General features: G+C 40.5%; 1 protein-coding gene across 2 annotated transcripts; it reads right to left on the bottom strand.

Annotated features, from left to right (window-relative positions):
* Positions 1–611: 611 nt before the first annotated feature.
* dgkaa (diacylglycerol kinase, alpha a) lies at positions 612–22,470 on the bottom strand. Of its 2 annotated transcripts, none has more exons than XM_077716704.1 (24): positions 22,000–22,470; positions 13,384–13,483; positions 11,942–12,018; positions 9,563–9,692; positions 9,071–9,145; positions 8,941–8,990; positions 8,571–8,645; positions 8,304–8,420; positions 6,635–6,752; positions 6,419–6,507; positions 6,053–6,172; positions 5,863–5,961; positions 5,701–5,778; positions 5,553–5,626; positions 5,104–5,178; positions 4,839–4,924; positions 4,657–4,746; positions 4,366–4,526; positions 4,230–4,294; positions 3,198–3,288; positions 2,953–3,139; positions 1,913–2,030; positions 1,778–1,838; positions 612–1,696 (listed from the first exon to the last, which is right to left on the bottom strand). In XM_077716704.1, exons 2-24 carry the CDS (start codon positions 13,457–13,459, stop codon positions 1,616–1,618), a joined length of 2,193 nt encoding a protein of 730 aa, XP_077572830.1. In that variant the 5' UTR covers positions 13,460–13,483; positions 22,000–22,470; the 3' UTR covers positions 612–1,615. The 2 variants fall into 2 exon arrangements, with proteins under 2 accessions (XP_077572830.1, XP_077572749.1); XM_077716623.1 differs by lacking the exon at positions 22,000–22,470 and adding an exon at positions 13,556–13,686.
* Between the last annotated feature and the right edge of the window lie 755 nt (positions 22,471–23,225).

The following is a 23,225-nucleotide window of genomic DNA, read 5'->3' on the forward strand; positions in this document are numbered from 1 at the left end:
TGTAGAGTGACACAAAGATGGCTATTTTTTACACCTCGTTCCAGCCATTGTTGACCCCCACCCACTGCCCCTACACCTTATTGGAGCAAACTATCTGAAACGTAGAGAAATTCCACACCTAAAGAGATGAAGTCTGTTGGATTACATGTGTTCTCAACAAAGTCCTGTTCCCTTGAATTCAACTCTATGAATTACCATCAACTGAAAACATTCCCATTCTTGAGTGTTTGCAGTTACATTGCCAGTTTTATTTTTTTTGTATGATGACAATAAAAGCATTCCATTCAATTTCGCTTCAAAATCATCATAGTGCAATTTTCAAGAATTGTGTCATCATACGGATTAAATTAAAAAGATTCTATCAGGCTTCAAACAGGTCTATTTTGATGGTGACATTGAAAGTTTTCAAATTGCTCTGTTTTCAATGCAGCCTCCAGTGGTAATTTCCAGTACTGCAGCCTCTTTTAAAACTTTTTTTCCAAAGGCTGAATGGAATGAAAGTTTAAAAAAAATTCAAGATGGTAATTGCATGTTTTGAAAGAGTCCCTTGGAGAAAAAGTTTGGCCACCCCTAAACAAATGATTTTCCATAGTCAGAAAACGGAAAACGGATAAGTCACAACAACAGCACAGAAGTGTATTTATTTATATGATATGAATTATTCCTTTTTCACTAAAAGCAAATGAGGACTGGCACAAGAACAAAAAAAATAAACAACACTCTTGGATATGGCGCCCGCTCGTGGCCGTAAAGCAAATACCACAGGATTTCCTTTTAATTTATTAAATATCATTGCACTTTCTGTTACTTCAGGCCTTCACAAAATCTATACTGAAATGTTTCGACTCTGAAAAAGCGGTGACATAGTTTTGTAAACAGTTTCGGACAGGAGTACTGCGCTAAACAAAAACATCCATCCTCCTTCAAATCTAAACCATTTCATTCAAGATGTCTAATTTATGTCTCATGAGACACAATAGTTGCGCCTCTTAATTTCTTTCAGCCACATTCAAATACTAGGTCAGTGTCTTCTCTAAAGTCGATATTACTACTGCGTTATTGTCGTTAAAAGTTGCAGAAACACATATACAACGACTATATGGTGTACCTGCTTTCCAGTGTGTCTACCTAGTCAAGGCAAAAGCAATCGAGAAGGCACTGGATGTCCTTTTCCAGTGCTTTGACGTTAAGTTCCTACGCAGAAAAGTTGACTTGAAGCATCGGAGGCGTTGTTTGTATTGAATGAACAAACGCCAGCCCCGCCTTGGTTAATTTAAACAGCGTTATAATATAGATTTAAAACATGTCAGTTGATTAGATAGAATAATCAAGTTTGTGGAGAGAAGCAGTTCAGACCAGTGCCGTCGTATCATTTGATTTCTAAAATAAATTAAAATTGGGAAAATTAATTTTGATATATTTACACTTTAAAAGTTAATGGAAATTGAAGATGACCAATTTGTTACCATTTTAATTTTATGATCCGGAATGTAAATTGTATTTTGAAATATATTTTTTAAGGTAAACAACAAACTATTTGTATCCTCATTTTCCGGATTTCTATATATATTTTTTTATGTTTTGGAATAAAGCGCATAATAAAAGATGTTTGCTCTTATCTGGAGGTGAAGAATCCGGATCCTTTGGCCTGAGGAGCCATCAGCATGCTGGCTTGGTTCTTATGTGTGATGTGAATCTTAAAGCACAAGATCAAATGTTTCATTAGTACACAAGAAAGGCAGGCGCTTAAAAAAATCAAAGCGCGACTTGGACGTACGGTGCAGGGCGGCTGCATCCACGGCTCGCCGTCGATTTGCATCGGCAACGCTTTCTTGGTCCTGAGGAGAAACAAATCATAGTCAGAAATCGCCACCTTAAATAGTGCTTCTCAAAGTGTGGTCCAAAATACTACCTGATGGTGAGCTGTGCTGTCTTGGCCAGCCTGACAGCGCTCTTGAGGCCGGTGTAAATTTGCCCCATTTCCATGGCGCCTTCCAGGCCAACTACCTCTACTCTGCGGTCACTAAGATCTGGAAAGAGCCAGAATTGGGCAAATGTATTCAATATGTTTTTTAAGGCCACAAAATGCTTTAAAACACATAACAAAACAGTGAAAACGTTTTAGAAAATTATTTTTTAAGGACATAAATGCTTTAAACAAAAACAAAAGAGTGAAAATGTTGTTTTAATATATTTATAAAAAAAATGAATGGCACAAAATGTTTTAAAAAACAACAAAATAGTGAAAATGTTAATTATTTCTTTATATATATTTTTTTAAGGGAACAATATGCTTTAAAACACAAAAAAATGAGAAAGTGTTTTTAAAATATATATTTTTAAGGGTACAAATGGTTAAAAACGCATAAGAAAAATGTGAAAATGTTTTTTTTTTTTATAGGATTAATTTTGAAAGTCCATTGCCAAGTGGGGTTTCACACATAACCGAATGAATCTTCATTCAAAAATACAATTAGAAGTTTAATTTCAGTAGTAGAAAGACTTTCATCAATGGAAAAATGTCTGAAATGAAACGTGTTGATAGACACAAGTAGCTTAGCTATTGTTGATTGTATTATTAATATTAACATATATGAAATACTTTGTAGTCTGCAAGGAAGATTTTTGTGTAGCAGGTTTTTTTATGAATGAATCCAAAGCAATCTAAAAATATCTCATGCTTGCACTTCTTTAAAACGATGTCTCTATTTATAAAAATATGAGAAAATAACCACGCTTTCAGTCCTTAACAAAATATGGCAACTTCCATACAATAGTGCTCAAGGTCATCAAGTCCTTTTGCAGCAAATTGTCGCCACCTAGTGTCCAAAATTCGAAGCGTGTAGTGAATATTGGACGCTTCACTTTTTGGTGAATGATTTTTTAAAAATTAGAGCACAAGAACAGTGAATAATAAAATAATGGTTAGTATTTGTAGTCACGTTGAAATACCTTGGCCAGTGACTTTGAGGACTTCTGGGTCCACAATCACTTGGGGTTCTTCCTGGCCACTCAGCCCCTTGACGTCCCCCTTCTTGCTCTCACCCCAAAGATTGGAGCCGCCGTGCATGCTGGGAATGTTTAGGACAGCGATGCCCTCCAGCGAAAGGCCACTGAGGTCCAAAGGCATCCCGCAGCACTGATGGAAGTGAAGAAAATCAACAAATGTCTTTTCGTCGCACTAATTGCCGTCTCACCTCTATTGTTAGACTTTCGTTGAGTTTCTTGCAGGAGGCTGAAATGGTCTCTGAGGTGGCGAATTCAAAATACCACAGCTTGTTCTTCATCCTGCGCAGAAAAAAAGAGTTGTTTTCAGCATCTTTGAAGTATTAATGAAGCCAAAATAAATGCCGACGTCCTTCAAAAAATAACATTTCATCACCACTGTACAGTACAAATATCGCGGAAAATCGCAAAGTAGGGTCACCTCATTGTAACTTTTTTTTGTTTATTTAAAAAAATTGTTTTAGGTGCTGAGGTCATCTTATTATAACTTTTTTTTTTAATTTCAGTGCTGAGTTCTAGTAGCAAGAGTGGCTTTAGAGTGGATGATTACATTTTTATGAACTTTGAAAAAAAATAATGAACATCATTATTAAAAAATATTGGGATTATTAAAAATAATAATAATAATAGTGGAAAAAAATTGAAAAGTAGTGAATTTGCGATAAGTGAAGACGTGATAATCGAGGGATTACTGTGCTGTTCCAAATACAAAACCCCTGTTTAAGCGTTTAGTAAAATAAAGATGTAAAATGAGTGACTTGAGATACAAAAAAGATCCAAGATGCAAAATCCCCCCAAAAGTAAATGCATTTCCTTATCCATTATTTTATTTTAAATTTCCTTATTAAGCACTGTGCGAATTAGAGAATTTAAATAAATCATACGCCTCTACTTACGAAATTTTCAAGTTTCGGAAAAAAGTTCTGCAACCAGTGAAATTCGTAAGTAGAGCTACGACTGTAATTCATTTTTCTAAAAAGTGCTCCTTGTTGACATCTGTAATGTTCAATGACTCATCGATTGTTTTGAACAAAAATGTACCTGTTTTTCTTGAAAACAAGAATGTAGCACCAATAGTAAGAAAACAAAGTGCATTATAGGAAACCCAGCAATCTACAAATGATACATTTTACACATGACAATTACATCATGTACTTAGAAATTATCTACGCGAAAAAATGTGATCATCAGGCTAATAATGACAAATTCTGTTCTTTCTGTACCTGCTGTTAAATTTTTGAGGGTGTTTCTCCCTCATGGTGTGAAAACGGTGGGCGATGGATGCATCCTGTCGGGTGGGCCAAAGCAACATTTGTCAGCGGGACGCAACCAAAAGCGGACGTCTTTGTGGAAACTCACCACTCCAATGGAGAAGTAATTGTTAATGATCTCATACGGCACAGGGTCACCCTTGTCTTCGCTTTCTTCCGTGATAACCTGCACGCTCCAGCGGTCCATCAGAACCTCCGAGCTCCCCTCGATGTCCTTCAGGATCCTGTTCAGGTCTTCGCCGTCGTATCCTGAGGGTTCGAGTAGGACAAATCGTGAAAAGATTAACATTTTGGAGAGCCATGTTTTGCTGGTGGTTTCTTGTTGGCTCTATGGCGAATTTGGACGTTTTTTGTGACTTAGAATTTGCCTCGTTCTCACCTCCGCCCCATCGAAGACACCGCGCGAGGTCATTTCCTGTGCCCAGCGGAAGTACGGCAACTGGCGGCCGTACCAGTAGACCAGCTTTGTCTGATTGGGTGAGACAGGCACAAAGAGACGCAACAGAAGATAAGGTTACGTCGTCTCCACACGTCGGCGTCGATTTTAGGCATAGAGCTCACCGATGGCGTCCAGAATCCAGCCGACTGTTCCGTCTCCGCCGCACACCAGGATCCGGTAATCTTGAAGGTCTCTGAAGAAACTCAGGCTGATTGAGAAAATATTAAGAATTTATTACATTTAAGGTCGCCTATAAAAATAAGAAGACAATTCAGGGACATTTGGAAATTTCACACAAAAGCTCAAAGTCCCAAACTTAAGAGGACACCAAAGTTGCAAATAAAGAAGAAACTTGATTATGTTTGCATCTTCATTTTAGCTTCTCACCCTGCAGCTGGTCCTCCATTGGAAAGGTTGTACACCTGCCGAGGGTTGAGTAAATACTGAAATTTACGTAGGACCCTGAAATACACAAAAAACATTCATTTATTTTTTATTTCTATCATGAATGCAGCCAATATTTAAAATTTCCTTTACAGCAAATGCTATGCTTACCTAATGCATTTTTTGAGTCATATTTCGAGGTCATTTAGTCTCCATAAAAAACAAGAAACAACAAAAACAAAGTCCTGGGCACTTTTTGCATGGCAGCGCGCTCGTAACATAACATAAACAAATTTAAATGAACTTGGATTACGATGCTGACAAACACAAAAATAAGTTTAATCTAACCTTACACTAAACTTAATTTTAATTTTGTTTGAATATGAACCTTTATTGACCCGATATTAAAATATATTGACGGTTAAATGATCATATTTGGTGTCCAGCCTCACCTTTCTCCCTGCTTGCCTCCACTTTTGGGGTTGACAAAGACAAGAAGCGGGTGAGTATTGGGCACGGGCCTGATCTGTCATCAAGAATAAAAAAACAGACATTTGCATCTTTCCAATCATTGAGCTTGATTTCAAGTAGAGTGAGTACCTGAAGTATTTGTCCATCAGGAGTTGTGTTCAGCTCCGCGTCGTCCGTTTGGCCAGAACAGCCATTGTTGGATCTATCCTTCATTTCATGGAGATAAAAAATAAGAAAACAATCAGATAACACATCTTTTTGTCTCACGACTGTCGGGGACATCCATCTTACCTTGATGACGGGATAGACAGCCCAAGGCGGCAGGATGTGGTCTCGCAGTGGGCCGCACGTGCACTCGCTCGGCTCTTCGTCTGCGCACGCGTCGTGGCGCTGGTTTAAAAAGTCCAAATATTTGAAAGAAAAAATCATGACAAAACTTTGTAAGTTATTGGTTGAAATTGGAAGAAAGAGTTGTCCTCACCATAGAGTGACACCACACGCAATGTTTGCCTGTCAGGCCTTGCAAACTCTTGATCTTCTTTTGACACTTGTCGCACTTCCTGGATTCGCAGTTCCCACTCACCCAATCATGTGCCGCAACCTGAAAAAGCCACAAATAGGGGTGTCACAACATATCCATCACGAGTTCTTGTATCGAATGACATCTTAGCAAAGTCTGTAATATTGGCAAAAAGTTGCACTTTAGCATTAGTTGTAGGCCCAGCCAAACAATGAAAAAAAGTGCAACTTATAGTCCGGAAAATACAAGAAATTATATCATATGGTCTCGTCAATAAATTAGAGGATTGCAACAATTAGCCCGAATCACAACAAGATAGTAGCGTACCCCCGTTTCTTTCTTAGACTTGACATAGGTTCTGGCACAGGGGGCCGGGTTCCTATTAGCGCAGCGGCCGTGGACTGTGTACTTGCAGCCTGCGGATCCGAAACGGAAAAGCACTCACATACGCTTTCAATTTCTAAGTGCCGGATCAGACATGTACTCAAGCACCAAAAAAAAGAAGAAAAACAACGGTTAGGTTGGGGGGCTGCGCTTACTTACAGGTGCAGCACAGGCCTTGCTTCCTGAGACCCAGAAGCATGGAGTGGCACACATTGCAGTAAGCAGGCTTGCTAAAATGTTTCATTCTCCACAAGTGCTGTCCATCTGTCTGCGTCATCTGGTATTTGACCAAAATAAAGAAAAACGAGAGTGGTCATCAGCTTCCATATACCGTATTTTCACGACTATAAGGCGCACTTAAAAGTCTTAATTTTTCTCCAAAATAGACAGTGCGCCTTATAATTCAGTGCTCCTTATATATGGAAAAAACACAAAACCAAAAACGAAAAACCACCACCGTCGGATATTAAAAAAACACAAACGCCTGAACTGAAACAATACTGTTAAATATGCAGATGCCATCTTAGTTTACAACATCTTCCATCATATAGCTCCTCCCCCACTGCAAGATTTTATACAAAAAAATCCAAAACATCAACAATGGCTGGCTCTAGAGGTGAATGTGTAGTGAGTGCTTCATACCTGGAAGTCAATAGCAATTACCGTGTTTTCACCACTATAAGGCGCACTTAAAAATCTTAAATTTTCTCCAAAATAGACAGTGTGCCTTATAATACAGTGAGCCTTATATATGGAAAAAATGTCATTCATTGAGGGTGCGCCTTATAATGCAATGCACCTTATAGTTGTGAAAATACGGTAATACTCTTTTCCACATGCAGTAATTTGGGCGCATTGGCGGTAATGACATTGCTGATTATTCAGAATGTGTCACGGCGTCCGTCCCGCGTGGCACAGCGCATTCACATCAGCACACTAATCTTCTCAAATTGTCCACGCAAGATGACACGCATGCTTTTCAATCTGTCGATAGGGTGACTCTTGGTGCTCTTATCTTAATGACATGACAATGTTTTCCAGTTTCACATGTCTATAAATAGGTCCAAAGGGTGTCTGGGGTCACCGGTTAATGACAGCTAAGGTTCCCAAATGGACTAACACATTTAATGGGATAGGGGTGGGGGATAAACAAACATTTACATTTTTAAATTATCCCATTATATACTACAGGAAGGCGGCCCGGCGGGTTGAGTGGTTAACGCGTCGGCTTAACAGCTCTGGGGTCCTGGATTCAAATCCAGGTCAGTCCACCTGTGTGGAGTTTGCAAGTTCTTCCCAGTCCTGCGTGGGTTTTCTCTGGGTAATCCGGTTTCCTTCCACATTCCAAAATCATGAATGGTAGGCTGATTGGACACTCTAAAATGCCCCTAGGTATGAGTTTGCAAGTTCTCCCCGGGCCTGTGTGGTTTTTTTTCCGGGTATTCCGATTTCTTTCCACATTCCAAAATCATGAATGGTAGGCTGATTGGGCACTCTACTTGTTTGTCTTCTTGTGCCCTGTGATTGGCCAGTCACCAATTCAGGGTGTCCCCCGCCTCTGGCCCGAAGTCAGCTGGGATAAGGTCCAGCACCCCCCACAACCATAGTAAAACGGTTCAGAAAATGAATGAATGAATACATATACTACAACATGGGTTACTGGACGTATTCCAGCCATTACTAAGCATGCAGAGGCTTATTTAATTTCTTCCTTTATAATCATTTCATGTCGTTGATAACATTAGTGCACTTAGTAGCGCTAAGTGCGCGAGAGGCAAAGGCCAAAGAGGCGTTGGCAGGAGGAATAAAAAGCTTGGGTGTTATTTACCTTCAGGCCCAGCAGGACCAGCAGGGGGACATTGTTCATGCCGCCCTCCACCCACTCCTCCAAAGACACCGTACCGCTGCTGTCAGCATCTATTGCGGTCATCATGTCCTTGAGAACCTGCGAGAATCGCTCCTTATCATCTGAACTTCAAACAGGTTTCTCAACTAAGGTGTCAAATGTATTTTTTTGCTCACTGCGCGAAAAGCTTATACGCTGAAAACCAGTCGGCCATCACAATCAGCTTTGAGGGGAGGCGTGGAGACTTACCGGCCTGAGCTCTGACACATCCCATCCTAGGTAGTCTGCAGCGTGCATCATCTGAGCGATAATTCTATCCACTTCCTAAAAAAAGGAGGAAAAAAGGAGGAAAAAAAGGGTATCAAAGTGGTCACAGGCGGTCTAGGTCAGCACTCTCCAAAACCCAATCGCAAGGTTTACAGTCGTTTACACCAAATTTCTTGTAGAAAATGCAAACTTAATATTAAAATGTCTCTCTCTATTTTTAAGTTATAGATGGATATTTTTAGTAGTGCAAGGTTGATGTTTTTTATGATTTCAAGAGACAAATAAATCAAAGGATAAATTCCCCAATGAAGGGCTCGCGAACCAAATTCGACTCATTTAATCAAAACCTTACCGAGCTGTCCAGGACGCCGTTGCCGTCTCTGTCGTACAACTTAAAAGCAACTGAAAAAAAAACAAATCAAGAAATATTAAAACAAACACTTTTCTAAGCTAGATAAAACGAATAAAAAAAAAAGACTCACACTCTAGCTTGTCACGAGGCTGACCGTCCTCCAACAATGAGAAATAACAGGAAACATCCTTCAGAAAAACCTCTTCTGCATGGACGAATCAAAAGCACAGGATGGAATACTAATCCATATTTTCCCAAATCCTTGTTTATAATAACCCTCATAAAGCGTGATTTTATGGGTATGTGTGGGTATGTTAGGATTCTCTCACTACGTTTGTCCAAATCGTGCATCGTAGTCATTTGAATTTGTTGTATGCTAGCCAGAAACGGCTATCGAATCCTAATAGACAAGTGATTGAATTTCTTCACTTTCTCTAAGTGTGTAAATTCAAGATTTGAGAATTTGCAAGGATTATTGATGAGTATGCCTGACCATATGTTAACTTGCTGCTCTCTTGTGGTAATTGTAAGCATTACACTCTGCAGATTTCAAAAATCCATCCCATAGAGTTTTTATTTTGAGGCATATGCTTAATTGATCAGGGTGTGCATGAATACTTACTCCTGCTGTCCTCCTGGGTACTTTCTGAGTTCTGGAAAGAGCGGAAAAGTCGCTGCCACAGATCTGCTGGGAAGTCTTCCACTTCTAAGTAAGTCTTCAGGAAAAGACGAAAGCCTTCTTCATTGATGCACTGCAACATTTGAGAGTGGCATTAAGATTTTGACCAATGACGTACCATACACATAGTACAACCAAACCACATATTATGCCAAATATATGCGGTAATCCCTTTAAATTTAGAATGCTTTAAACTATACAAATATCTGTCTGTTGCCAACCATTGTTTACTCATTTGCATTATGTGTTCAAGCGAGGAAGTGTGGTAACACAATATCAGTAAAATAGCAATAATAAATGACGCCTTGCTTCCCTTAACAACTACTAGTTTCATACTCATATATACATATTCATTTTGTCAACATTTATGGATTGATGGAACAATGTCAATGTCAAGCACTCCTTTCAATTCGACTCAAAAATGTAAAAAAAAGTGTAAGAATTTGGGATGAGCAGTATATATAGTATATACTCTTTTTGTTAGTGGGTATGTTACAGAAAATGGAATTTTATAATGTTTGTATACAATTACGTCCATTGATTATGAAATTAGACAAATACTCAAACAGGTTTTAATTTACAAAATAACCGGGCCACACCAAATTGGACGGAGATCACCATTAATGCAATGACTAGACGACACCGCCACGCAACAAGCCTGAAATGCATGCACCTGTGATGACCATGTAATCATGTAAAAAGTCAAAAGGTGAATAATGCTGCCTGGCTTCCTGTTGGCTGGGCAGATTAGCGTTAGCTAACAAATAAGCGGCACATAATTTAATTGCTTGAGGATTCTATAAATCATGTGCACGGATCTTTTGTTTTTCTGCTAAAATTCAATTGAAATAACATTTTCTAACAAAAATAAAACAATCATGTAGTAAATGACTTGTCCTGGTTGGATATTTTTCCGCTTTATATTTATACGTTCATTTTTCATATGGCTTATCCCCGCGAGGATCGCAGGAGGTGCTGGAGCCGATCCCAGCTAACTAGAGAATCGGTGGCCAGCCAATCGCAGGGCACGAAGAGACGGAAAACTATTCACACTCACTCTCGTACCTAGGGGCAATTTATAGGGAGCCGGACGGAATAACCAATCAGCTGGCTGGTCGCCCACTTTAATTTTAACTGTCTAAAAATATGGTACAATGTCAAAGGCCTTGATTTGGTTTTGGAAAATCAGAAGTTGAATAAAATGTATCCAGGCATGTTTTTTATGGATACTCAGATTTTCTACCCCCATACTCCCAAAAAATGGCAGAAATTTGCTTTGGGGGATTTTATTTTGATTGGATGCTGCAGGACTTAAACCGAATTCCCTGGATAATACTGAACCACAAACCCATTTTTGTTGACGCCAATGCCCCGCAGAGCTGCCGTATAAATAAATAATTCACTCACTGCTACCCCACTAAAACATTTTACTGGAATCCTTGTAGATTATCCCAGCATAACATAAAGAATTTTGTTTTGACGGTACCCGTTCACTCTGGAAGTATCGGATTTGGCCCAATGATCCTAACAGATACAAAAAAATATATGACTTGCCAATTACTGGTTATGTTAATTTTAGTTGTTTAAAAATAAGCGGCGATCCGTGCACTTTCTAGCGACGCCTTCAAACCTATTTTATGGCTATAAAACCTCTACTGCATCTACAGCTGCGACACATAAACAATAATCAATAATAACCTCATACAAACTATGATTAAAGAATATAGCCATAATTTACTCACCAAAAAAACATTTTTAACTGTACACAATATCCATCCTCCTTTCTTTCTTCCTTCTTTTCTATCGCCATCGAAGCTAACGCCGAAAGTCGAGCCTGTCCTGTTGTATTATTCTATTCAAAAGTATGCCATGATGATACCTGAGATGAATTCTACAGTATTTCTATTCTTTTTTTGGTGATGGAGAAAATGACTGAACTGACACACACACACTCACACTTGAAATAGGATTTTAAAAGCCATCACAAACTGACTGCATATATGAATAGTATCTCCTGAAAGCAATCGGCCGGGGAGGCTTCGCTCGCTGTGCTCGCTGCATGGGTCTGGGCGCCACGACGTCATTTACATCTGCATTCTCAGTCTAACGGCGACATCACTCACAAGAGCGCTCGGTCGACACCATCCAAGGCTTTGAATCTAATTAGCCAGTGTCAGGCTGTTTTTTACGTGCCCACGTTAGGATGAATCAGATGCTCTTCTTTACATTTTCACGGCTGTCACGTGTGAAAACTGGAAGGACACTCTGTCCCGTTCCATGCTGCGCCGTGCCGTACCGTGCCGTACCGTGCCGTGCCCTCACCTCTCCGTGTCTGTGCTGTGACAGGCGGCCATCTGCATCAAATTCCCGCAGGACATCTTTGACCTTCAAGGTGCAGTCTGGAAGAGGTCAAATGCAACCGGAGATATTTCAGGACATGTTATGATTTAGATTGTATTTTTTAAAACTAAACTAACACCAAAACCCATTAAAAAAGTCTTCGGAACTTGGATTTTTTTTTGAGTCGAAGGACATATTACATTCAATTAGCATAATTCGTTTAGCAATCTTTAAAACTATTGCCTAAACCCTATAAAAATGATTTTAAAAAAGGTTTAGCAATTTTGTATGAAATATCTAGTAAAGTATGTACGCAAAAAAAGAAAGTGAGTTGGATTTTTTTTTAAATGTATCCATTAAATTGAATAGGAAATGTGAAAACATATTCTAATGTGGTTTTGCGAATGGTTTCTCAGAATACGAATGTAACCATCCACATAAGAACACACTTATATTTTATATTTAGTTTGATGTTCTGTAACTTGGACGTTATTTTTGTATCTTGGAACAAAAGTTTTTGCATCAAAACATTTTGTAACCTGAACATTTGTAGATACATTTATAAGTAGAGGAACCAATGTCTAGTGGTACCGCGACATATGAGCAATTTGAGATATGAGTCAAATTTTTAGCGAATATTTATTTGGAGATACGAGACAAATTTTGATATATACGAGCAGACAGCGGACGTGAGAGGCTGCCCATAAGAACATCATGGGCACTGTCTCTCCGAGTACTGAGAATGTCTCTATGAGCACTGGGCGGAGCATTGTATTTTTCAGTGTTATTTTCCCATTTAGTCAGTGCGAATGGCGTATATAGAACTTCTCGTTGGGAAGTGATCATGCGTTATCCTAATGTGAGGACATTTGTGTGCATCATTTTGGGAATATTTTGAAGGGAAGACAAAAGCAAACAACCCTCGATAGGTTGCATCTGAAAGTCAGGGAGGAGGCGGGGCAAATAGAGCCAACCCGAAACGAGAAATGTATCAAAATTTAAAATAAAATTAGAATTAAGTTTAGACAAAAGCGGAGGCGGGGCAAATAGAGCTAACCCGGGAGAAGTAAGGTATCAAAATGTCAAACTAAATTAGAATTAAGTTTAGTGTTGGGCTTAATTTAGAGTGTCTGCATCGTAATCAAAGTTCATTTAAATTTGTTTATGTTATGCTAAAAGCGCGTTGCCGTGCAATGCTACTTTTTACATCTTCCTTTGCTTATAATGACAGTCCTCTCCTTGAGTAATGCAGAGACAGGCTGCATCCATTCCAACCTCTCTACGATTTCAGACTGAAAGGTCGTCTACATCGAAGAAACCCGCATGTAGGCGAGCGCGTGAGTGGGTAGAAGTGCATGGTGACGTGCGAGTAATGGATGCGTGTTTTGCGAGGAGGTGGGCAAAATGTCCATAAATACACTCACATTCAATATACTGCTGAAGCTGGATGAAGTCGACAGAGCTGAGCTCCTTCACCTCTTTGCTGGCGGGGGCGGACATGTTGCGAGACGGCGCACGGTGAAACTGTGGAGACAAGGTAGGCGGCGTGTGGTTTGATCTTAAAAGCAAAGTAAAAACAGCATTTGCACCGCACACCTGAACGTCTGTGACATTGGAGTGATTCATTTTCCATCCCTCCTCTTTCCGTGCCTCCGCTTTCCACTGTATTGTCTGAAATTGCCGAGTCATCATTCCAAACGGTTACCCACGCCGAGCTGTCTCCCCAAAAATATGTCGTGGCAAAATAGAAACTTTAACTCTCGGGAGTTGAGGAGCCCAAAAATAACTTTTTGCTCGTTGGCCTAAAAAGGTCATTATTTTCGGATGGATTTCTGGACTGTCACGCAACGAGCGTTCACGCCCCCTGCCTCACCCTGCGGCCTTTTGTGGACAAAATCCGCTATTGAAATGCGCCGCGCCGGCCTAAGCTAGCAAAACGAAGCCCTGAAATGTCAAACGAGGTCCGAGGTGGGATAGGAATTCCCGCGTGACTCACAAAAGCGGGCTTGAGAACGGCGGTGAGCACACAATAAAGAGATTCCCTAACGGTGGGTAAACAAACAAGGCAAATGTAATTCGTCATTCAGGAGGTGGACAACCAGGCGAGGAGGAAGTCCCCCCGCCACCCCCTCCCGCACTGATGACCACCAACGTTTAAAGTGCTGCTATCTGACAGAAAGTGGGACTGTTTACTGGCGGCGCACTCACTGGAAAGGTTCAAACTGTTCCTGGCTTAATTCCCTCCAAAGGTCAGCATGGTTGCCTAGCAGGTTTGCGGCTGAGCGGACTGCCTTGGAAAGCTTGGGTGGCCAAGTGACACATGAAGGAACCACGGCAGGATCGATGCCTCGGAAGCCATTCATCTAAAAATAGCCCTCGGTGGGGCCATCAAAATAAAGTCGAATCATCCCCACTGTCCGATCATTCTCTCGCCGTGTTAATCATCCATCGGATTCTCTGCAATGGCTTTCTGATTGCACATTTTCCGAATGACCCCGCAGGCGAAAACTGAGAAAAATACCCTGGAATGAAGGACTGGAGAAACAATAGCGCTGGTTAATCGGGATTAGGGTTGTCGAGTCTTAATACACACAATGTGACCATTCTATCTTTCTGTTTACATAGAAGGGGCCTTTACACAAGGCAGAAACTGACTTTTCGTTGGATTCTGATGCAGAATCATGAAAAATATGAGGCAGAATTAACACGAGTATTCGTCTTGGTTGGTACCAATCCATCATCTTTGTTAATATTCATTGGAGTTGCAGCACAATTGATCTTGGGTCAGTCAATTGTAAATGAAATCAAATGTGACAACTTGGAAATGGGTTCCATTGCCAATTTCGATGAATCTCTCAGCCAGGCAATTTAGCATATGCAAAAAAACCTAGAAGAAACTTGCATAAAAAAGCCAGATTACTGGAAGTAAAACCAACCCTCACCCCAACTCTCACAAGCTGCTTGTGCTACTTTGAATGTTGAGCAGAAAAATGCAACTGCAAAAACAAAACAAGCACCAAAGTGGCTTTGGCATTAGGCTTGTTTACACCAAGGCTCATTTTCTGTCCTTTTCATTTTAGGATCTAAAACAGAAAAAGTCAATTGGATTCATCTTCTGATTCAAACTGTCTCTTTGTTTTCATTTCTACATGAACTGAAAACACGACAACACATGAGATCCACTTAGCGCAACTGCGGTGCGGAAAAAAAGGGCTCCGACAGGGGGGGAAATCCATGTAGCCAGCTTGTGATCAGTCAGGAGGAGACAATTGCACCTTCCCTCCGGGATAACGTCCAGGCTAATGAGTTAAAATGGACCAAATGCAAAACCAAGCGAGACGAAGGGCTTTAATTTGCACAGTGCATGCCCATTAAACAAGATCCCCATTCACACAGAGGGGGAAAAAAAACCTATAATGGTCTATCGTCGTCTAGTATATGCAAATTTGAAGTGGGGATAATTTGATACCGGGGGAATAATGAAGAAAAAAACTTGCAGCGTTAGCTTAAGTGGGAAGAATACAGTAATCACAGAAACTAAGTGACTTTAGTAGACTTGTTCTTGGGGTTTTTCATTAATAATGTGGGGTTGAAATGTTGACTGCCAACTTGGTTATTACCAGCAATTTGCTATCAGAGAAAGAAACTAGTGATGAAAATACTGATACACTTTTTCACATTTACTCTTGAACAATCCCCATTCTTAATTCTGGCATAAAATATACATAAAGACATATACTACATAAAATAAGATAACTCTTATACTGCAGGTTTCTCTGGGTTTTTTCCCATTAATGAGTGTTCTTTCAAAGTGGTAGGATTAGTTACGGAATGGTAAAGAAAGTATTTTTGGACTATAAATTGAACTTCGGTTTAAATTGAGTCAGCCAAACAATGCACAAAGAAGAGGTAAATATATAAATATAATTTTGGATCAATTTTTGATTTGAACCGAAACCCAAAACAAAGTAAACTGTTAAAGTAACAATAGGAAAATGGAGAACAACAGGCTTAAATGGGCAACTGTTAGATTAAAAATATTTCAGAAAGCTCTGAACTAAAAAAAAACAAAAAAAAACATTACAGGCTCTCGGTAGTCAGAGTGAATAAGCAGGCCAAAGTATGAAAAAAGATGGGACTTATAGTCCGGAAGATACGGTAATGCTAGCATCCCTTGAGGCAGCCCAGTTTGTTTACGTGCAAATCTCCATTCTGCCTGAAATCAAAACTCCCACGATACTGTAGTTTACTGATTCCAGAAAAGAACATAAAGCAGATTGGCACAATCATTTAAAAAGGAGCGACAGACATGGACCAAAATAGAACACGTTGCCCTACTTGCTGGGAGCCCAGTGGATTCAGACTATTTGTATAAGTACTTATGCGTACCCAGCCGTGAACTCCACGTGAAAAAAAAGCAAAAAAATAATGACCTGAATAAGGTAACATTGGAGGACAAAACTGGTGGACTGGTGGACAGTCATCCTTTCATAAGCGTCTTCAGCTTTAGACAAAGGCGTTGCATAAGTATGTCAAGAATGAGTGCAAAGGTTTTAATATTTGACGCATGTGGAAATCTCAAGTACACCTACTTCATATGTAAACCTCGTATGAACATGCTAGGAAAATGCTAATAAATAAGTCAGTGACAAAAAAACTTGCTGCCATTGTGCCAGTAATACATTTTGTGGGCAATTATGACATCACCACATTTAGGAGATGCCAAGATTGTTCTTTTTAACTTATCCCATATGTGTTCAGTGAAAATTCGAATGATGCATTTACATTCAAATTTTCCATCTCTAACAATAGATCATCATTGAATGGGTATTGAAATATTCTTTTCAAATGACAAAAGACATCAAGGGCTCTATTTTCGTGACTATTTTTCTATCTGCTGCAGTGGGTGTTGATCATTTCACTGACAAGGAAAAAAGAAGGCTTCCATCTATGTGGGACTCACTGTTTCATTCACGTCCAATCAAAGTGGCTTCTCCTCTTCCCTTTAACCGAGGTGGACCAGTTCTGCTGTGATAGTCTTAACATGACTGAGTGCAGATGTTGGAAACGTACCATCTCAGATAAAACAGTGCACGTGATGTCAAAGGGACACAAAGTATGTTTACAGTAATCCCTCGATTATCGTGGTTAAGTAGACCAGACATGGCCGCGATAAAAGAAAAAACGCAAAGTAAGGTCACCACTATTTTAAAAAATTAGTGTAGCAAGCGGAGGACAGGGGGGTGGCTTCTGTTTGCAAGTTTCAGCATGATTTTTTTTACATTTTTACGGACTTAAAAAAATCTTTTACTTCAGTACTGAGTCATAGTAGCAAGCGGATGACAGGGGAGTGGATTCCACTTGCCAGTTTCAGCGTGTATTTTCTCGTTTATGAACTTTCAAAAAAACAAAAATATCCCCCAAAAAATTCACCCAGAAAAAAAACGCAATGTAGTGAAGCCGTGATATTCGAGGGATTACTGTAAACTTGACTGCAAGCAGACTTCCATTGCCGTAAGAAGTAAAGTTGTCTTGGGAGCACATTCAATTCCATACGACTAAGTGGCCACTTAAAAGCTTGAGTCTACCCTGACTGTTTGTGTTACTGCCAGTAGGGTGATTTAGACTTCAAATCTTAAGCACCGAAACACAAACTCGGGGAATCCGACCTTCAGAAATAACTCACGTTCGACGTACGGCTCCTTCCGTATCTTCGTATTCCTGAAGTGGGCTATTCCTTACAATCATTTTCCACATAAAAACAACCCGGTTTTCTGCTAGCCTTAACAACTTAACATAAACCTGTCAGCAGCTACAACCATAAAAGCCTTATAGTAATACATGAACCATTTCAAGATACACTCGGGGATGACCTTCTCCATTTTTTTCCCCTACACGGCCAATGTTTGCGCAGTGTGTGGTAAAAACCCACGCCTTGGGGGGGGTGAAGTGAGGAAATATGGCATTGTGCAACCCTGAAATGCCACTTTCTTGACTTCTCAGAATAGAAGGAGGTTCGATATTTTCCACCCTCCGCCTCACTCGAGCGTGAGCAGATAGCGGCGGGCGGAGGCGGCCAGACGGTTGGACAAATTTGGTTGCTAAGGAGCGTGTTTCCCTCCATTAGCAGTTTAGTTCTGTCGACGCGGAGGTGGGGAGTAGAGGGGGGAGACACACACATCACGGAAAGCAGAGAAAAAAGGGGGGAGCCCGCTTGCAAGAAGTCTTCCCTGGTGTAGCTCCACCTCCTCCTCCTCCTCCTCAGCCCACGCCAACCTTACGTGGCCTTTAAACTGGACGCTCTACTCTGCATTCAACGAGCATGTGACTGCATGTGTGAGTCATTGCCGTAACAGGGGAAACACTCCCTCACATTTTTATTTTCAGGGCTATTCTTCACATTTTTACAATCAAACATGCCCTGAAATAAAGAGCGAAAAGGCTGACCTCACTGCTGAGATTGAAAACAACTGTGGTAAAGTTGCTTTAGCAAGTGCAACCTTGTTTGAAAACCCTAAAAGTGGATTAAATGTTTACACTTACAATATGTTGTGTGTTGCTACTCTGACTAAATTGGTATTTGATCACTTGGAACTGCATTGGCGGATAAAACAGTGGCCTACGTGGGAATATGTTTGTTTCTTTTATCCGTATAGGTGCTGATCTAAAAATATTGAATACATTATGTTCATCAATGGCTGAAAAAAATGCACCAGAAGTGGGAGCACTAAGCAAATATAAGTATTTTGTGTGATATAATTTGGCATGAACAACAGTCCCAAACTATAGAATTGTCAGCAAAAGCAAGATGACTTTTACATCTCAGCCCTTTAACCACTACTTCCTCTGCCTATATGACATTTAATATATCTTTAACACCAATTTAGTAGCTATGGGTACTTTTAAACTACAATAACTTTTTTTTTGTTGCCCATTCACACATTTTTCCACAATCCACATTAATAGACCCCACAAATTGACTAGGTTAATAGTTGGTACTGTCATTTTTGGCACACCTTACCCTTAATAATGCTAAAACTAAAGTAGTGGAGGTGCTAACGTATTCTTTGATGAAGAGCTAATACAGACATTTCCTTGAGAAACCTTAATATTTCTTGAATGCAAGGCAAACAGACATTGAAATATTTAGTTTTGATGTCAAACCTAGAGTAGTTAGCGTGTTGACCTCACAATTCTAAGGCGGTGGGTTTGGTCCAAGGTCAGTCCTCACGGTGTGGAGTTTACATGTTCTCCCTGGGCTTGCATGGGTTTTTTCCGGGTACTCCGGTTTCCTCTCACATCCCAAAAACAAAGCTAACCGATCACTCTGACTTGAATTGGATTGGTTGTTTTCCTCATATTTACCTTTGATTGCCTGCCTAGTGCCCGTAGCTATCTGGAATAGGTTCCAGCACCCCCCGCAACTCTTGTGAGGATAAGCGGTTCAGAAAATGAACGAATTTCAAACCTATTGTGTTTTTCCTAATGCCTTGGTGTTGGGTGTAGAAATGTCACTGACACGATTACACAAACAGCGTAGGGTTCAAAGATCGATTCTTCAAGTGTAGTATAAGTTCATTGCATGGTCGCCAGCCATTGGATGCACAGACGGGAGGTCGGTACAGTGAACGCGGCGGCATTTAAATAACACATGAGCGGCAAAAGAGTCAGAGTGCTGTGAATCACAGATTTCTTGGAAAATGAAGGGGAGGAATGCTTGGCCGCCTATCACTCAGGCTGCAGTGTAACTTATGTAAGAGCTTATTGTGGGGGCTGCCTTCTGCAACATGCTGCATTAAAAATACAAACAATACAAAAAAAAACAACCTGTTCCGACTTGTCATAACAGCCACTTTGCTTTTATGGTGGAAGCGCGTGTGTGCACGTAACAGGGAGTCTCGCTTTGGCCGCCCACGGATCGATGTGCAGCAGGAAGTGAAATGGAATCTGAGCTCATCTGAAGTTAGTACATGAGATACATTTAAGTATGAGGAGATAGCAATTCGGGAAGCCAAAGCAATTAAAGTGTGCTACTTTGACGGCTTTCACACTGTTGGGATTTTGGAAATGTTGGAGTGCATCTGGGCAAATATGGATCCATTTTCCAGGTCGCCGCTCCCAAATCAACTCCGTGGTGGAGAGAGTGGTTTGCGTATTCACCTCACAGTTCTAGGATGGAGGGTTCGATCCTTGGAGGCTTCCAACTTTCTTGTGTCGAGTTTGCATGCTCTGCCCATGCCTGTGTAGTTTTTCTTTGGATACTCCAGTTTCCTACCACAGGCCAAAGACATGCATGGTACACTGGTTGAACACCCTAAATTGTCCTTAGGTCTGAGTTTGAGTGTTTGTCTGTCCCCTAGCGCCCTACGATGAGCTGGCACTACTTCAGGGTGTTCCCTGTCAACTACTCAAAGTTGGCTGGCCAAGGCTCCAGCACCCCCGCGACCCTGGAAAATGAGAAAAAAAAACTCACAAAAGTTGGACCCTGAAAAAGTTCTGAATTATTTTGGCGGTTTGTTCTTCCGCACATGAAAAGAGATTTTAAAGATGAGACTTTATTATTATTATTTATTTATTAAATTTGGATGAGCTTTCAGCAGGTTTTCAAGACAATTTGCTTTAAAAATGGCCACAAGGGATTAATTTGTCATTTTTGCGTGCCATTGCACACAGCCGGATTCTTTTTAATAGGTGGATGACTGGGCTGAATTTGACGATTTCATATTTACATTTAAACTCTTTGTTAGGATAGGCTGATGGGAAATTAGCTTGAAATGAATGAAAAAAATAATTAAATAAAATCACAAACTATATTACAAATTCCAACCAGATCACTCATTAATTTATCTATACAATATCATGTTCATAAACATCTAGTCCAAATGATATAAATGTATTTCTTCGTCAGTGCTCCATTGGATTTATTCATGACTATTTTTGTAACAACATCTATTATCATTAGTATTAATGGATAATAATTTGCAGTACATTGCAAGATCAATATGATTTCTCTCTTGGATATGCTTTGAAACTTTTTGGGAAGATGTAAGTCATTAAGACACTTTTTTTTGTCAATAAAACACATTGCTGAATCTGGATTTTTCTACTGCTTTAGAAGTAGTTTAGTGATTGGTTGAACAGGTTCTGAATTTTGTTAAAAAAAAAAAAAACATCAAGTAAATCTTACCATTACGACGTTACTATTTTAACAGGAAAATTCCCAAGGTAAAATGACATGAATTTGTATTTTAGTTGAGTAAAATTAGTGCCAACAAAATACAAATTCATATATTATTTGCTGTAATTATTATATTAATGGGTGGAGGAGGTGTGTCAGCATGAGTGGTTAGGGGTTCTGGGTTCAAACCCAGGTCGGTCCATCTGTGTGGAGTTTGCATGTTGTGCCCAGGCCTGCGTGGGTTTCCTACGGGTACTCCGGCTTCCTCCCACATTCCAAAAACATGCACGGTAAGCCGATTGGACACGAGAAAATGAGACCTTCATCTGAATTTGCCTCACTTCACTCTATTTTTTTTAGTCAGGGAGTATCATTTGCACATCATTGCCTCTATTTACATTTGACGTTAAAACACTCAAATAAGGCGAGATGAATTTAGTCGAAGTTATTTTCTTTTTTTTTTAGAAAAACTCCCATAAAGAAGACCATATCTGAGGTTGGAAAACCAAACTTGACAAGCTGTTTTTTTCTCACTTTTTTTCCCCACCGCGCTGAAAACAATGACACAACCTAATCATAATATAAATAATATCAATAATAACAAGAGCAGAAGTCTGCACAGATAGATAGTGTCATAAAGTGGAGACGTTATGACGGACGCCCTCTCTAAATAGCCCAGACCGGCACATGAAACTTAATAAGAGTTGAAAGTGCAAAGACAAGTCAAAGCTGCAAGGCTTCCAAAGTGGCAAGTGGGTTATGTGTGGGTTATCCGCACTCTTCAAGGGAAGGAAAGACGCTGCTTTCAATTGAATGGGAGCCGCGAGCAATTCGTATGCATTTGGAGCGAGAGTGTTAGTACCTGCAAATGTGCTGAGCTGAGCCGGTCGCCGCTGACTTTGCCGGGGAAGAAAACAGGAGCTGGAGGGGCGTGGGTCGGGGTGGGCTCGGCTGGGCTGGGGAACCTTTACCGGAGACAAGTCAACCGGAGCCCGGCTGAGAGGGACTCGGAGAGTGGTCGCAGAAGAGGAAAAAAAAAAAGAAAACAGAAAAATTTAAAAAAAAAAAAAAAAAAAAAAAACAGGCACCGCCTCGGATCCTCCTGCGCTCCAGCTCACCCGCCCCTTCCCCCTTAGTACTGCTTCATCTGCAAGTGAGCGAGAGAGAGAGAGAATATGAGAGACAGAGAGAAAATGAGGGAGCAAATAGGGTGAGAAAAAGAGAGCGATAAAGAAATAGTGTGTGAGAGAGAGACAGAGTGAGAGAATGAGAGAGACAGAGAGAAATGGAGTGTGTCTGTGTGAGAAAGGGAGAGAGAGGGAGAGACAGAGAGAGAGAGTAAGAGAGTGAGTAAGAGAGACAGAGAGAGGCCGAAATAGAGATAGGGAAATAGAGGGGGAAGAGAGAGAAAGAGAAATAGAGAGATCAAAAGAAATAGAAAGAGGAAGAGAGAGAGAAAGAGAGAGAGAGAGAGAGAGAAAGAGAGAGAGAGAGAGAAAGAGAGAGAGAGAGAGAGAGAGAGAGAGAGAGAGAGAGAGAGAGAGAGAGAGAGAGAGAGAGAGAGAGAGTGAGAAAGAGAGAGGAGCAGAGTGAGAGACCAACAGAGAGAAATAGAGGGAGTAAGAGAGAAAGAAACGGACGGGGAGGAATAGAGAGGTGGAGAGAAGGAAATAGGAGGGAGAGAGAAAGAGAGACAGAGAGAGAGAGAGAAAGAGAGAGAGAGTGAGATACAGAGGGAGAGAGAGAGAGAATATGAAAGACACATGCATTCATGCTGTGTGAGGCCCGGTCACAAGTTAATTTGAGTCCATTTCACACAAGCATGTTGGATTTCCCTGCAAAGGCAGGAAGGAGACAGACGGACAGACGGACAGATGGACAGGCGGACAGGCAGACTGACTGACTGACTGGCTACTTCATTTCATGGTGAATTTGATCCCGGCATGAAAAAGGACTCTTCTCTGGTTTCAATTTAAATAAACGTGTATCATGTACTTCTATATACTTTGAATTGATTTGAACCTGGATTTGAACCCAGGTCCCCCCACCGTGAGGCCTACGCACTAACCACTCACCCGCCGGGCCGCC

The sequence above is a fragment of the Stigmatopora nigra genome, chromosome 1, assembly GCF_051989575.1.
Source record: "Stigmatopora nigra isolate UIUO_SnigA chromosome 1, RoL_Snig_1.1, whole genome shotgun sequence".
NCBI classification, from domain to species: domain Eukaryota; kingdom Metazoa; phylum Chordata; class Actinopteri; order Syngnathiformes; family Syngnathidae; genus Stigmatopora; species Stigmatopora nigra.